Source organism: Anabrus simplex, chromosome 6 (assembly GCF_040414725.1).
Source record: "Anabrus simplex isolate iqAnaSimp1 chromosome 6, ASM4041472v1, whole genome shotgun sequence".
Lineage (NCBI taxonomy): Eukaryota > Metazoa > Arthropoda > Insecta > Orthoptera > Tettigoniidae > Anabrus > Anabrus simplex.
In genome coordinates, this window is record NC_090270.1 from 248,350,143 (window position 1) to 248,367,069 (window position 16,927).

General features: G+C 39.8%; 1 protein-coding gene across 2 annotated transcripts in view; it reads right to left on the minus strand.

Annotated features, from left to right (window-relative positions):
* Positions 1–2,003: 2,003 nt before the first annotated feature.
* Positions 2,004–16,927, minus strand: part of raptor (regulatory associated protein of MTOR complex 1) — a 312,753-nt gene continuing 297,829 nt past the window's right edge. For both annotated transcript variants that reach the window (XM_067150353.2, XM_067150352.2), the window contains 3 exons: positions 8,995–9,159; positions 6,778–6,937; positions 2,004–3,221 (listed from right to left, as the gene is read on the minus strand). In XM_067150353.2, coding sequence (XP_067006454.1) covers positions 2,906–3,221; positions 6,778–6,937; positions 8,995–9,159 — 641 coding nt within the window. In that variant the 3' untranslated portion in view covers positions 2,004–2,905. The remainder of the gene's footprint in view (positions 3,222–6,777; positions 6,938–8,994; positions 9,160–16,927) is intronic.

Genomic DNA, 16,927 nt, shown 5'->3' on the forward strand with positions numbered 1-16,927 from the left:
AGGCACAAAGAGTTGACGTGGCCAAATGAACAGTCACTGTACTCTCATAGCATGGAAAGGGGTCTCCTGGACAGATGAATCGAGGTACCAGTTGGTTCTTGCTAAGGGCAGGGTACAACTGCATGGGCAAGCTCATGAAGCAATGAATCCCTCTTGCCCGCAGAGTACATTTCAGATCAGTGGTAGTGGTATTCTCATGTGGGGAATGTTCACCTGGGATAAAATGAGACCTCTGGTACATCTCGCAAGATCTGTCACTGCAAACAATATCAATACAGGAACCTGCTGTCAGATCATACTACCCATTTGTTCACCCCCAGCATCTTGCAGGAGACATGAACATACAGCAACACAATGTACTAACTCATCACTTCCAAACTGTAGTCGATTAAATCTATGAATACTCTACGGACATGAGGATGCTTTCCTGGTCTCCAAGGTTATACATTCTGAATCTTAACTGAGATACTGTTGTGAGGAATGTGGGTACCCTCTACCCTGCTCTGACCAATCTCCATGCTTTATGGGAGGCAGGCAGCAATTATGGATTAGTATGACTCCCCAATGCTGCCAGTATCTTATGGAGACCGTGCTATATGCATCGCAGCAGTCATCAGGACAAAAATGGGTGCTACACACTACTAGCTAGGTGTATCTAATTCAATTGCTTATCAGTGTATTCTTACAAAGATTTATCATCACTTAAAGAATGCAGTTACATCTAATCATACATTTCCTGATATAATTTATTACAGTTTATAATTGATTACATAAATGTTAAAGATAGGCATTTATTTTCATTCTAATCTGCATAATTTGCAATGCTGGTGGGTAATGACAATGTAACTTTTCTGGAAGTTTGTACAACCACGTCTAATATTTTTTATCAATCGACAAAACTTACTATGAATGCAGCACACTGCCACACTGTCAGATTTATAATTCCCCATGTTTTGAGTGTTGTGATGAATCTCAAGATTGACTTTACATCTAACAAGTCTCTGTTGAATACTGATACATGTTACAAGCAACACTAAATAAAGTCACTATAATTATTCTTTAGCAATATCTAAAGGCAACTTGATTTTCTCTCAGTTTTAACATGATCTGGACCTGTCTATAGACACTGGTATGATAAATTATGAAATTCTGATAAAGAGTTCACAGTTATTGTGGGCAGCTGAAATGAATGATAAAGCACTCTATTTGGCCAACTAGGCATCTCGAGAATAACAAGACGTAAGCTTAGCCAATTCCCTCTCTTGTTAAGATGCAATACAACTTGCTACAAGAAACACCACTACACAATGTGATGTAGTAAGACTCTTGTGAAACACATTAACACTTAGCATTCACAAATCTTACATAGTACAGTAACCATGTTAAAACTCTGCCACTGTGCAACTTCGCTGGTTCTTGGAAGAGGGTGAGAGAGAATGACATTCTACTGGCCTCTACAAAAATGTTTGTCAAATTCATATCACAGTGTGAGGAAAGCATCACTTGGAAGGTCAGCCATGTGGCAATCTTGTACTGCTAAGCCCCAAATTTGCAGCAAATGTCATCTTAATTGGAATAGGAGTGATAACATTCACTCGACCCTTTGAATTCTTAGAAAGCCACACTACTCAAAGGCAGAGTTGTAATATGTCCACTGTAAATCAAACTTATACTCTTCCCGATTCAAAATATATAAAAGGGACAGAGGGTATTTTGAACAGTCGTTATCTGAGATGATTCAATACATACTCATTGAAATATTATATATACTGTTAAAAGTTAAATGCAATGCATAGAATCTGAAATATAACCAGACATATTTTTATACCACTTTAAGTTATGAGCAGTGTAAGGTATGAGCATGAACAATTATACGAAAAACCTAAAGGTGTTAACATTTACATAGCTTGTCCATCCTCTTTAAATAACAATTATAACATCAACTGACCACTGTCAGATTTGTTAACATACATGTGGTATAAAAGGAAAAGAAACAATACTGGTCAAGTTCTTAAATTACAATTTTAATTCTCTGGTTTTCCTGAATGGGTAGTACACTTAAAGAATAAAAGAAGAGGACCACACTCAGCAACTCTACAACATCCCATCTCATAAAAGTATTTTGAAAGGAAGTAGTAGGCCTTTACTGAGCACCCTGGGTAAGGCAGAGACTAAATCCTCAGGATCCTGAGACGTTCAGGTACATACTTATTCCATTAACATGGCATTCTTTTTATTGTGTTCATATTCCACAGCCCTAAATTTACGGCGCTTTTCTTTTTATGTTCATCATATGACCTTGCATAACTTGACACAAGCACTCATGGGGTGCTAGAAACTGCATGACTAGATAAGAACTTATCTACCATATCTCCGTTTTCCAGTTACCCTTGTCAATACTGAATACCTGTAAAGGAGCTTGCAGGTACAACCACCAGTAACTAGCCAGGTAATAACATAGCAGAGTGCATACCATGGTCCTTAAGCAGAACATCTGAATAATTCAGTAACTTCTTTGTGTATGCTGTCAACTGTATTTTTACCTGATAATCTCCTCCTAGCTAGTAGATGAGGAAACAACTGTACAAAACTTAAAACAAGCTGAGAGCATTGGATGTTGGGACTGAAGAACTGCAAACTTATTGACATCACAGATCTTGATACCCTGCATATGCAGTGAAATATAATCAAGATGGATCACAGGACAGTCCCCTGAATTGAAGTAATTGGTAAATGAGGCACTGTCGACACACTCTTGTTTTCACAGCCACAAAGATGCTGTAGATGTATGGAATGCGCAATGTGCTATGAACATAACAGACAAACATCATCCTGCCTGGCGATGCTTAAGCTTGGCTAATGTGCTACGAAATAAAACTGAGTACAGAAGTGTTCAAGACGCTGGTCATCTCTTGGGGTCTACGGAGTACACGCTTACAGAGCTGGGGTCCACGCTGCCTGCAGACAAACACACACGGTAAGGATGGAAGGCCAAGTAACTAACGGGTCCAATACGCGGACCCATAAAGCCCTCATGGTACTTTATGGTGTTCAGCAATGAACCCTCCATATTGTAGATACTGATCACCTGGTTGACGGAGCCGCAAGCAAATGTGCTGGCTGCAGCATGCATAGCCATTGCTGTCATACCCTGAGCTGTCTGACATGTTGACACAGAAGAATTCCGGCGGACATCGAAAAATCTGACATCCCCAGCCACACTACAACACACAAACCGAAACACCCTATGAGATAGTAATTAACACCAAACAAGAAAGGTGGTTAAGAAAAAGGTCTAACTTCCTTAAATTCAATGATAATGTATTAAGAACCAGATTTCTGTTTAAGACAACATTATTTAACACAAAGTTTGAACCAAGGACATAGCAAGAAAATTATTTCAGAGTGGTTTACCCAGTGGAAAAAAAGTTCATGGTTATGAACTATCATTTGAATGAATAATAATAATGATAATAATAATAATAATAATAATAATAATAATAATAATCATTGTCATCATTCGTCATTTTACAGTTCCACTTTACCCAGGTACTGTTGGGGAGCATCTTTCACTCTGTCTCATTGAGATATTATTACAAGTAATCGTATTGGTCCGTATTGACTATATGTAAATTGAGAAAAATATAGTTTTAACCACCTAATCAATATATGACACTATCATCTGTAAAGATTTATGAAAAAATACAGTAGTGTACGTTTTGGCTCTTGGAGCCATCATCAGCACAAAAAACATTACAAACACTTAAATATTTTATTATAATATTATTTTAAGAGTTTGTAGTGTTTATGCGCTGACAATGGCTCCAAGAACCGAAACTTGTCCACTATTTTTCATAATAATAATCTTTTCAGATTATAGTGTCATGTATTGATTAGGCTGTTAAAACTATATTTTTCTCAACTCATTGAGATATGTTCTGTTTTTAATAACATCCTCTAGTGTCTTTCCCTGATCTGCAAGGTCCATCTTTACGATGTCTACCCAGTGGGTTCTTAGTCTTCTCACCATCTGCTTTCCTGCTACCATGCCTCTCCAAGTTAACATAAGCTGTGCTTGTTGGCTCCATCCTCATTACATGTCTGAAACAGCTCAATCTAGACATGCTGATTCAATCTAACAATGATGTCTCAATCCCAGCTTCCTTTCTAACCATGCCATGCCTTAACTTGTCCAGTTTTTTTTTTTTGAAATGTGGACCTCAGGAACTTCATCTCAGAGTTCTATAATCTTTATGAGTCCTTCCTAGTGAGGGTGCATGTTTCAATACCATAGATTATTATGCAGTATTGACTGAACATCACCAGCTTTGATTTTGCTGGTAAGTTGTGGTCCCAGAGGAGTGCTCTTACTTGCTGGTAAAAGTGAGAGCTCTCCTGCACTCTATTCGGTGTCCTTTGTGGCTAGTGCGTCTTGAGAAATTACTCTGCCTATGTATGTAAAGTTTTCCACATTTTCCAGTGGATGGGTTCCTAGCATGATGTTTTCTGGTCGTCCCTCCCTGTTTACTGCCATCACTATTGTTTTGGCTTCGTTTTTCTTGAAATTGAATTCCTGGAACTTAACCTTCCATTCAATGAGTCTCAACTGTACTTGTCTCTTGGTTTCTCCCCAGATCATGATGTCGTCAGTGAAAGCCATTGCATTTAATTCACAAGAGATTTTCTTATTTTCTTCATTAAGTCATTCATGATGGTAATGAATGATAATGGGGATCATGCACTGCCTTGCTAGACTCTGGATGAATATCTGTCACCAAATTGCGCATAGCTGGTACAGTGCTCATACAGCATCTGAACATTCTTCACCAGTTCCTATGGCACATTCCTCTTTCTCAGGCATTCCCATATCTTTTCTCTTGCAGGGCTGTCATATGTCTTCTCAATATCCATGAACACCATGAACAGATCTTTCCCTTTCTCCCGATATTTCTCCACTAACCTACGGATACTGAAGATGAGGTCTGTTGTGGATCTATTAGGCCTGAAGCCATACTGTTCTTCTTCAAACTGTGTCTGTAAGATAACTCACAATCTGCTATTTAAGATCTAGGATAAATAATAAGGTAAATAAAACACACAAAAAATAAAGTTTTACCGCTATACAATAATACAATAATACAATAATTTCCTCCGTAAAGAAGCTGCCACAAGGACAAAATATATCAACTGCAAAACAGTGTCTTGGGTGAAAATTAATAAAATATCTCAGAAAAGTTCAAAAGGTTCTGAAATACAGTAAATAAGGAAATACAATATGATGTAAAGATAAACTTTAACAAATTTTGACAAATGCCATACAAATGATTTTGGAGTATGGTTAGTGAGCTTCGTATTGCAGCAATAGCAATCCTATGAAGTTGTGTCCGGTCAAGTCCAAGAGAATCCCACATTTGTACAAGAAATTGAGGGATTGTACTCCCAAGCACCAATCATGATTTCATGCACAGAGATGTTCTCTAAGTTCTCACTTGGAACAAGTTATGGTTGGCTAGTAAATGTGCTGGCTGCAACATGCACAGCAACACTTGCTGTCATACCCTGAGCTTTCTGATATGCTGACATTGAAGAACTGTTCGCGACTGTCGTTTTAAAAGACCTAACACCTAGGTCATCAGACCCTGATGGTGTGAGATGAAATGAAACGATTTAAAATTTACCCACTGTCTAAGATGAACACATACATAAATTTAGAATAATCAGTGGATCAATTCAGAATGCTTAATTTTTTGTAAAATGAATAAAGCATGAATTAAAATGTAATCATATTCAAATTCAATAAGGCATTGATTTTAAAGGAAACTCATATTATAAAAGTAAAAGCTAAAATAAAATTTAAAACACAAATCTTGTAGATAAAAAATGAAGCTTTAAAAGACTAAAACAATATTTGAGATTGAAAGAGTTATAAAAACAAAATTCATTACAGTAAAAGAACAGTTAAAAAAATTACTAGGATAAAATTTTACGGTTACAAATGATAAAACAGACCACTATCCCTCAGAAAATGGACGATGTCTACCGACTGCTCGCTATGGGATATGGTGCTCAGAAATTGCAGACTACAGCGGAGATCCATTAGGTCCCATGCTTTGTTAGGGTGAGTACTACTGTCAGATGGGTACCGCAAGTAAACACTGGAGGGGTGTCTGGCGCCATGGCTAAATGGTTAGTGTGCTGGCCTTTTGTCACAGGGGCCCCGAGTTCAATTCCCGGCAGGGTCAGGAATTTTAACCATAATTTGTTAAATCCGCTGGCATGGGGGCTGGGTGTATGTGTCGTCTTCATCACCATTTCATCCTCATCACGACGCGCAGGTCACCTACGAACGTCAAATCAAAAGACCTGGATCTAGCGAGTCGAACTTGTCCTTGGACACTCCCGGCACTAAAAACCATACACCATTCCATTGCCTGGTTGGAAGTTGTGATGACAGGTTGTCCATTTGGTGCAATGTCACAGAGCAGTCAGATAGTCCTTAGACCATTTCCTTCAGAAAATTTCAGCATTTAACGCTGAGTCAATTGTGAATATATTGCCAACTGGATGAAATGTTAATAGGTGATAAAGTGAAATCTTGGTCAGGGAGAGCTGTCAGTTGTCCTCCAATGAGAAAATGTGATGGGTTGAGATGACATGAATAAATCACACCAGAGGGCATGGATAATCCTAGCTGTCTGAGTACAAGGAGGGCCATGACTCAGAATATGTCCGAGATGGCCACTCCTATACAGCAAAGATCACTAAACAAGTACATACCATCCACTGATAACCTTCTCAGCACCAGAGCGAAGATGCACATCCACCACCCATGAAGTGTGCTCCCTCCATGTCATGACACGAGCCTCGTGAGGAGCAAGACGACGATCAAAGAGACGGACCGATCCATCACTACAGCCAGCCACCAACAAGGATGAACCTGTATTCATAAGAACTGTTAAAGAACAGTACCATTATCAATTATACTCATTGCTAGCAGGGTAATGAGTGCAAGGACTACACTGAAAGGAATTTTTGCTATTTTTAATCAACAAAAACATTTTCTTGAAATTCTTTCAAACATGTCACGTTTACAAATTCAAGCTCTAGCTTTTTCAGATGTGATGTTTAATTAAAGCAAACGATAGTTTCCAATTGATTTTGATGTTTCATTAAAAGCAATGCTTTAGTTCTTGGAAGAAATAATGGTAAAATATCACAATACGACTGGAACATCACTGATCCCGTCTCATGAGGCAAACAGGAAAGCTGCTTATAATAATAATAATAATAATAATAATAATAATAATAATAATAATAATAATAATAATAATAATAATAATAAGCATCTGTGATTAAGAACAATAAATAGTTTATTACGTTCTGGATGCTTAGGCATTTTTAACATGAAAGATCTTCAAAATCATTAGTGCACTACTACATCAACTTTGATTAAATACAGAGTTTAGAGTTCTGAAAACTATGCCATGATTTTGCATCAATTAGACATATTCCTATCTTCCACCCACACAACCTTTTAGTTTTAATGACCACACAAAACTTCTAGTTAATGTACCACTATCTACGATGAAAAATGGAGAAAAGTGACTGAAAACATCCTTTTTAATAAAAAATACACTGACTGAGCAAATGTCATGGGATAGCGGAGCACTGATGCGCAGGTGTGTTGTCTGCGCACCATACGCCCCCTATGCCAGCGGCAGTTGTATAGGAGACCTTGTGAGCAGTGGCTGTGCATGTGACAGGTGTAACATGGAACGTCGTCGTGAGATGACACCGTTTGAACGGGGTATGGTGGTCGGTGCCCGACGGATGGGAAATGCGATTTCGAAAGTGGTGCGGGAATTCAGCTTCACACGATCAACCGTGTCAAGGGTGTATCGTGAATGGTGTCACCGTCCACAACAGCCGAATGACTGGCCGTCCAGCCACCCTCGATGACCGTGACCGCCGACATCTGAGACAGATTGTCAATAGTGACAAACGGGCAACCGTGCAACAAATCACGGCTCAATTCAACAAAGGCCGTGCTAGACACGTCTCCCAGTGGACAATCTGTAGGAACATGGGTTCTATGGGATATGGGAGCCGGTGCCGCACACGGGTGCCACTGTTAACCCAACGTCATCTGGCTCGATGCGCATTTGTCGCCAGTCACCAGGGATGGACACTGAAACAATGGTGTAACGTGATATGGTCGGACGAATCACGATTTCAACTGCACCGTGCCGATGTGAGGCACCGTGTATGGCGCAGACCACATGAAGCGATGGATCCCGCCTGCCTCGAAGGTGTGGTCCAGGGCGCTGGTGTCTCTGTTATGGTCTGGGGTGCATTTTCCTGGTATGGAATGGGCCCCCTAGTTGTTCTGGAAGAGACTTTGAACGGTACGCGGTATGTTGAGCTGCTCGGAGACCATCTCCACCCATTTTTGTCCTTCCAGCACCGAGGCGGTTCTGCGGTGTTTCAAGATGATAACACGCTGCCACATCGCTTCCACGTCGCCTGGAAATGGTTCCAGGAACATGCAGCGGAGGTCCAACGACTGCCATGGCCACCCAGGAGCCCCGACATGAACCGTATTGAGCATATCTGGGATGTCCTGGAACGCAGGCTCCGTGTCATGGATCCTGCACCCACGAACAGACCAGCATTGGCGGCCGCTCTGCAAATGATTTGGTGTCAGCTGCGTCCAGAGGACTACCAGGGACTTGTCGACTCACTTCCACGGCGCCTCACTGCAGTTTGCAGGGCCAGAGGAGGCCCCACACGCTATCAGGTGACTATCCCATGACATTTGCTATGTCAGTGTACCTTAAAATAATTATTTTTAAATGACAAGTTTGTAAAGAAACTGAAATGAAGACAAATATTTTATTAAAAAAAAGGCAATTGAGACTCCTTTATGACTTCTCTATGTGATGTGGAAATTCAACAAAAATATTGTCTCAGATATGTGACATGAAGGAACATTACCAGAGAGATCTGTGGACAAGCAAGTGACACAGCATTCAGTTCCCGTGGGTAGATCTTGAGATTTCAATTCACTTTCAGCATCCCAGATTCGAATGATCTTGGCATCTCCAGCCACAACCAGCTGCTGGACACGCTGCTCCCACGACATGAGCAGACCTGCTCCTGCTACAAAAGTTAAACATTCTAAGGTGACAAGTATGTATCTAAATCACCAAGATTATGAAGTAATAGTACAGATTATTCATTTAGCACATGTTACCCAAAGGAACAGTTTGGTAACAAGGATATATATATATATATATATATAAAAACTATACACAGTCTAACTCTGTTAAGAGGTTTATTAAGAGACCACTCAAAAACGACCAACATCTTCTTAAGCAGAAGGGTAATACCTGAAAACATACCCTGAAATACATGTGAAACACACAGCCAATAGATTTTCTCCTTTGTGAATATCAAAATAGGCCTGTACATAGAGTGAAACCATGTTCATGCTTTCCTCATTAACACATTTTTTTTTCTTTTTTGCTATTCTGCTTTACGTCTCACCGACACAGTAGTAGTAGTAGTAGTAGTAGTAGTAGTAGTAGTAGTATTTATTCATTCATCATGTCGTTTACATATTTACAGGACTCTGTTTTATATATACATAACTCTTCTAATAACATTCTTACTTGAGAAATATTATTAACATATTAATACTTAAAATAATTTGAAATTGTAACTATCTCTTGCACACATTAAATTATTATTATTATTATTATTATTATTATTATTATTATTATTATTATTATTATTATTATACAAAATTAGGTCTTATGGCGACAATGGGACAGGAAAGGCCTAGGAATGGAAAGCAAGCGGCCGTGGCCTTAATTAAGGTACAGCCCCAGCATTTGCCTGGTGTGAAAAAGGGAAACCACGGAAAACCATCTTCAAGGCTGCCGACAGTGGGGAACCCACTATCTCCTGGATGCGAGCTCACAGCTGTGCGCCCCTGAACGCACGGCCAACTTGCCCGATATTAACACATTTTCTCACTTAGCATGTCATAACTTCAAAGTCCGGATTCCCACTGCATTAAACCTATATAAAAATAACTCACTTATTGCATCACAAACTTTTGCTATTACCACTTAATACAACCACATTTTTCCTAGCTTTGAAAATGTTCTTTGTCATCCCTTGTGAAAGAAATGCGATTTTTAATATACATAACAGCCTCGTCCCAGGCAGCAAGTAGGAAAAAGTTGCATGATAATGGGAAAAGGCCTTCAATTCCTGAACTTCGGTGAGTCAGCCGTTAGCCTCAAGAGAGTTCAAATTTGCTTGCCAGTTAGCAGCAAGATTATTGAATAAACCAGTGACCCTGTTTGTGCTTGTATTTCACATTCCATTCAGAAATTAGAATTTTTATCTGTGCTGGGTAGTTTAACGAAGAGAAGCAAATATTTGCCACATAGATAGCCTACCTATTGATTAGGAACATAGTTATGTGAAGTTGACCAGCGTGGTGCATATTTGTCTTGTGATAGCCTAGTTATGAATAAGGAAAAAAGTCAGGAAAATGTTTACTAATGAAGACAAAATTGAAATTCTTCAGGAAGCAGACTGGCATCCACATCTTTAAGCGCGTAGAGGTGACATGAATATTACAACTTGCATCTTCAAATTTAGACTCAAGTAGGCCAAAGTTTTGTAGCGTTCAAATGATGGCCAAAGTTAATCTCTCACACATTGTCGAGTATAACCTCCAATAATTCATGGTCAAAGATTGTGACCAGAAAACAATGTTTAATAAGACTGGTCTGAAATATAAGGCTTGAATGAACATTTGTTTTAGACTGTATCTGCAATAATGAGTTTAAACTTTTAGGGCCAAAATGCAAATGTTTTCATATTTATTGTCTGGTGTTATGCATGTATTTGTCCATAGCTCAGGCGTCTAGAACATGTGTCTTTCACGTAGACTGATGTAAATTTGAAACCCTTCCTCACTTCTAATTCAATAACTTCAGTACCATTAGAGTTGATATGGTTCCAGTCTTATGGGGCTTATAAAATAACAGCAGTGTATTGAAAGGAGTGAATAAGTATTTGTGAACAACAACCCATGGGCTAGATTTAAGCCCTATCTTGTCCATGGCAGAGAGATAAGAAACAACATCCACATTTGGAAGGTAAACCTGTTTTACTTACACAAAAAAAAACATGGAAAAGCACAAAACAACAAACATGCATGCCGTCCATGTCCCAGACTGCCAAGTTCTTTTGATTCATCGTGGCACGGAGTACACCAAGTTACAGAAATAGTCCTCGTCTAGGGATCACTATCCCCTTGGGCTGAAACATTGATCCCACATCTGGTCTGCATTTCTAGGTGGATCGTCTGTGTAGACGTTGAGCCTCCTTTGTTTTAACATTGCCCATAAATTCTCTATGATGTTCAGTTCCACTTACTAGGAAGACCATTCTAAAACTATGACCTCCTCAAAAACAAGAACTGAAAGACTTCAGCTTGGTGCACTGAATGGTTATCCTGTCAGAAAAAGAATCCTAGGGGATAATATTCTGGGGTGAAAGAAAGCAACATGTTCTCCAAAATAACAGTATATTTATGAACAGTTAACCAGTTGTGGATGTGCTGTAACATGCCAGCACTATTAGGAGAGATTCAGCCCAGCATAACCTTTGACACCGGTAAACATAGCACGAGTCACATCTGGTACCAGGCTCACAATACACTCTGCCATGTAATCGTACAAAATTCCAACCCCACGTCAAGTCAATTTTTGTATTTACGGCAATATTTACGCCATTGTATAGGTTATGTATTAATTTTGTATTGTCAGTATCATTTATTTCATTGTAGGAATATTGTATGTATATATTAATGTATCATAAACACTACTTAGGCATTGTAAGAACTCTGTATTAAATTGGTGGCATTCTGTAGCTAAAAGTGGGAAATCTTGGTTAAGCAAGAGGACTGAATATAGAGAAAGTTGTGTAAGAAGTTGGTTTGCCCAATATGACGTGTCTCTCCCAACAGTTTTTAAGGCATCAGTACGCCAATGTTGAGTGTCAAAATTTTGAAAACGGCGTGCCACATGTGACAGATATGAAAGATTGTGATTAGCTAGGACAGAGTAATACACGTGACTTGAAGAAGTTTATTTTATGGCTGGTTTGCTGGAAGGTCTTGAGAAGTGCAAATGTTGTGATAGGCTGGTTGTCCTATTGGAAGTGTGTGACGTTTAGGCTTAGTTAGTCCTACTGAATGCTGCTGGTGTCTGTCTCTTGGAGATTTGTCTCGTCGATGGACGTCCGGTTGGGACACACTACAGTGTTAGAGATCATCATATGTTATATACAGTAGAAGTCTGCTATGAAGTGCTAAGCCAATGTACTTGGCTGAGTATAACGTGAGTATGGTTTCAATATACAGTAGCAAACCATGAGCTTGTCACCAAAGTTATCGGTGAGTTTGGCGAGGTGTGGTGGATTTAACCTCAACTTTCAACTTCAATCAATCAACCACTACAGATCAATTCGAGATGGTGTAGCGGGTTATACGGCTGAGGTCCGTGATCCCGTTGTTCAGACTAGCCAGATTACATACAAATTCAAGCTAAGGAGGTGTTGTGTATATATGTACAGTTAAGTTTAGCATGCGGCAAAGGGCGGAGAAAGTTTGAATATAAGGTCGTCGTACCAGCTAATTTATTAAGTCTGTTATTAAGACGTAAATTCCGTGCAGATTGTGAATAAGAAGATGTTGTTGTTGTTTGAGTCATCAGTCCATAGACTGGTTTGATGCAGCTGTCCATGCCACCCTATCCTGTGCTAACCTTTTCATTTCTACGTAACTATTGCATCCTACATCTGCTCTAATCTGTTTGTCATATTCATACCTTGGTCTACCCCTACCGTTCTTGCCACCTACACTTCCTTCAAAAACCAACTGAACAAGTCCTGGGTGTCTTAAGATGTGTCCTATCATTCTATCTTTTCTTCTCGTCAAATTTAGCCAAATCGATCTCCTCTCACCAATTCGATTCAGTATCTCTTCATTCGTGATTCGATCTATCCATCTCACCTTCAGCATTCTTCTGTAACACCACATTTCAAAAGCTTCTATTCTCTTTCTTTCTGAGCTAGTTATCGTCCATGTTTCACTTCCATACAATGCCACGCTCCACACAAAAGTCTTCAAAAACATCTTTCTAATTCCGATATCAATGTTTGAAGTGAGCAAATTTCTTTTCTTAAGAAAGCTCTTCCTTGCTTGTGCTAGTCGGCATTTTATGTCCTCCTTACTTCTGCCATCGTTGGTTATTTTACTACCCAAGTAACAATATTCATCTACTTCCTTTAAGACTTCGTTTCCTAATCTAATATTTCCTACATCACCTGCCTTCGTTCGACTAAACAGTGTATTTCTGATTTTGTAATTTGTGTTATGTGTTATGGAGATGTACATGTAACAATGTAGTCAAATTTTTAGTGTCTATTTCTTGCATTGTCATTTTGTTATCTGTTATGAAGAATATTGAAGTGGTTAAGTTTGGAAGTATATTTATATATTTTAATGGGCAGTGTGACATTTCACAAAAGAATATAACCTAGCCAGTATATCCTCATGCCTCTTTCAGTTCAACAAGTCATCAGGTTAGGAATAATAATAATAATAATAATAATAATAATAATAATAATAATAATAATGAACATATGAGATTTATCCAGTGTAGTGCAGGTTTTAAAGTGAACGTTATCAGTTTGAGTCCTAGTAAGCTTCTGATCACATTGTTGAGCTTGTGTTTGGTTGGTACCAGTACAGCCAAGGCCCTGCCAGTCAGTTGAGACGCATGTCTTGTTGAAAAAGCTAAAAGTTCACCAATCTACATTCTCCCAAATGACGACTGAGGCTTCACGGTCCACAGTATGTTTATTTGTGATGGGCTCTGAACTAACGACTCCTCAAACAGTGGTAAAATGTCAGCCCTCTAATTCCAAGATAGAGAGTTCAAACCTGACAGAGGTAGTTGCATTTATGAAGAATAGGGAAAAATTCATTCCACGTTTCATGTCGTTCGAAATTGTTTCAGGACTAAAGAACCCTGCCTGATGAGGAGTCATACATGACGGGTGTGATACCAATTAGGGAAGGGACTGACATAAAACCACAAGCCGAAACCCCCAAAATCAACATTGTCAATTCCCAGCTTTCCGCCTCTGTTACAACTGTAATGTCCTAGAGTGTGAATAAGACAGAGAGAGAGAGAGAGAGAGAGCAAAATAGTAAATGTGGCAACAGTTGGAAACTTCTCCCTTACATTTGTGGTGATTACTATTTTAATACGATGTACAACTGGGCAACCATTCTCTATTAACACTAATCAGCGCCGGGCTGAATGGCTCAGATAGTCGAGATGCTGGCCTTTTGACCCCAACTTGGCAGGTTCGATCCTGGCTCAGTCAGGTGGTATTTGAAGGTGCTCAAGTACATCAGCCCTGTGTTGGTAGATTTACTGTCACGTAAAAGAACTCCTGCGGGACTAAATTCTGCCACCTGCGTCTCCGAAAACCGTAAAAACAGTGGGACATAAAGCCAATAACTTTATTATTATTATTATTATTAACACTAATCAGAGGGAAAAAATGGAAGGGATCCAACACTTTGAAAAATGAAGGTAACTGACCAAAGGAAGACAAGGGCCACAAAGGGCGTGAAAATGGAAGACTCCCTAGGATTCGCAACCTAATACTGTCAGGATCAAAAAGAAAGAGTCGACCAAGAGAGGTCAGATAGGATAGATAAAAGTGAAGAGTTTGGCACAAGTAAGTGGAAGCAATGCCGGGACTCAGTTAAGGGCCACCTGGTCGCCAATTCACGCACTCAAGTCGAGAGCCCCTGGGGCCCCTTTTAATCACCTCTTACGACAGGCAGGGGATACTGTAAGTGATATTCTACTGCCCTTACCCACAGGTGAATCCTGAGATAGTACCTGTCACTAAAGTAGTGGTGTGAGGGCAGGGTTCTTATATTGTGAAACAAAGATTATCACATTGCCATTATCACACTGAGCAGGACACCTATATAATACCTCATTGTATTTTCTTACAAAAATCGCATTGGCAGCTTTGCGATGATAAGTTGGCAAGAGTTCTTCAATGCGCACAAAACTGGTCATGTGTAAGAAAATGTTGCATCACTAGATGTCGAAACCAGCTGTGTGAAACAGACCATTTTAAGGAGCAATTCTAGAGAGTAACCTGCACCCAATGATGCACAAAACCCACATTTTCAACAAAAAAACTGCAAACAGCTTGTTTTGAAGGGCTCAATTATTATATATATCTCATCCCTGATAGAAATTCAAAATAATTTTTTTTTAAATGTACATATATCTTCATTATAGACTTAATGACTTTCAGCATTCAGTCTGCAGTCTCTGTGAATTAATTAAATGCCTCCACAATCCTCTATTTGTAACCAGCTCTGTGGCCTCTTTTAGTTCCATACCTCTTATCTTTAAAACATTAGAAACTGAGTCTAACCATGTCATTTTAACCTCCCTCTACTTCTTTTACCACCAGGCGAGTTGGCAGTGTGGGTAGGGGCGCGCACCTGTGGGCTTGCATCCGGGCGATAGTGGGTTCAAACCCCACTGTTGGCAGGCATGAAGATGGTTTTCCTTGGTTTCCCATCTTCACACCAGGCACCATTCCTTCCCATTCCTAGGCCTTTCCTATCCCATCATCGCCATAAGACCTATCTGTGTCGGTGCGAGGTAAAACAAATATTCGACAAACTTGACCATTATAATAATAATATGGTCCTTTATTGGACATTATAAATTTTCCAGCTAAGTCATTCCTGGTTGCCAGCGTTTCGCCCTCGTGTGCTAGGTCGAACTCATCAGTTAGTACCTAGCACACCTACCAAGACGCTGGCTAGTGCAAACCGTGGAGGCCACTGCATAGGATACTCGGAGCCACCGGCAGTGCCAATGCACTATGAGAGACTGTCTCTTTACCAAAAATTGATGCCTGCTTGGCTATCAGATGATATAGATGTTGATTCCCATAGGGAAGCTGAAATATTTGTCCCGAATGAATAAATTTATAATACCAATATAAATGGTCCATTATTGGACATAAACAATTTTCCAGCTAACTCATTTCTGGTTGCCAGCATTTTGCCCCAGTGTGTTAGGTTGGGCTCATCAGTTGGTAAATAGCACACCAAACAAGACGCATGGCTAGTGCATACCGTGGAGGCCACTGCGTAGGCTAATTGGAGTCACCGGCAGTGACAATACACTATTAGAGAACTGGTCTCATCACCAAAAATTGATGCCTGCCTGGCCATCAGATGATATAGATGTTGATTCCCATAGGGACCCTGAAATATTTGTCCCGAATGAGTAAATTTATAATACCAATATAAATGGTCCGTTATTGGGCATTATAAATTTTCCAGCTAACTCATTCCTGGTTGCCAGCGTTTCACCCCAGTGTGCTAAGTTGGGCTCATAAGCTGGTAAATAGCACACCCACCAAGACCCATAGCTAGTGCATACCGTGAAGGCCACTGCGTAGGCTAACTGGAGCCACCAGCAGTGCCAATGCACGAGACACTTTGTCTCATTACCAAAAATTGATGCCTGTCTGGCCATCATATGATATAGATGTTGATTCCCATAGGGAACCTGAAATATTTGTCCTGAATGAGTACATTTTTAATACCTATATAAATGGTCCGTTATTGGACATTATAAATTTTCCAGCTAACTCATTCCTGGTTGCCAGTGTTTCGCCCCAGTGTGCTAAGTTGGGCTCATCAGCTGGTAAACAGCACACCCACCAAGACGCATGGCTAGTGCATACCGTGGAGGCCACTGCATAGGCTAATTGGAGCCACGAG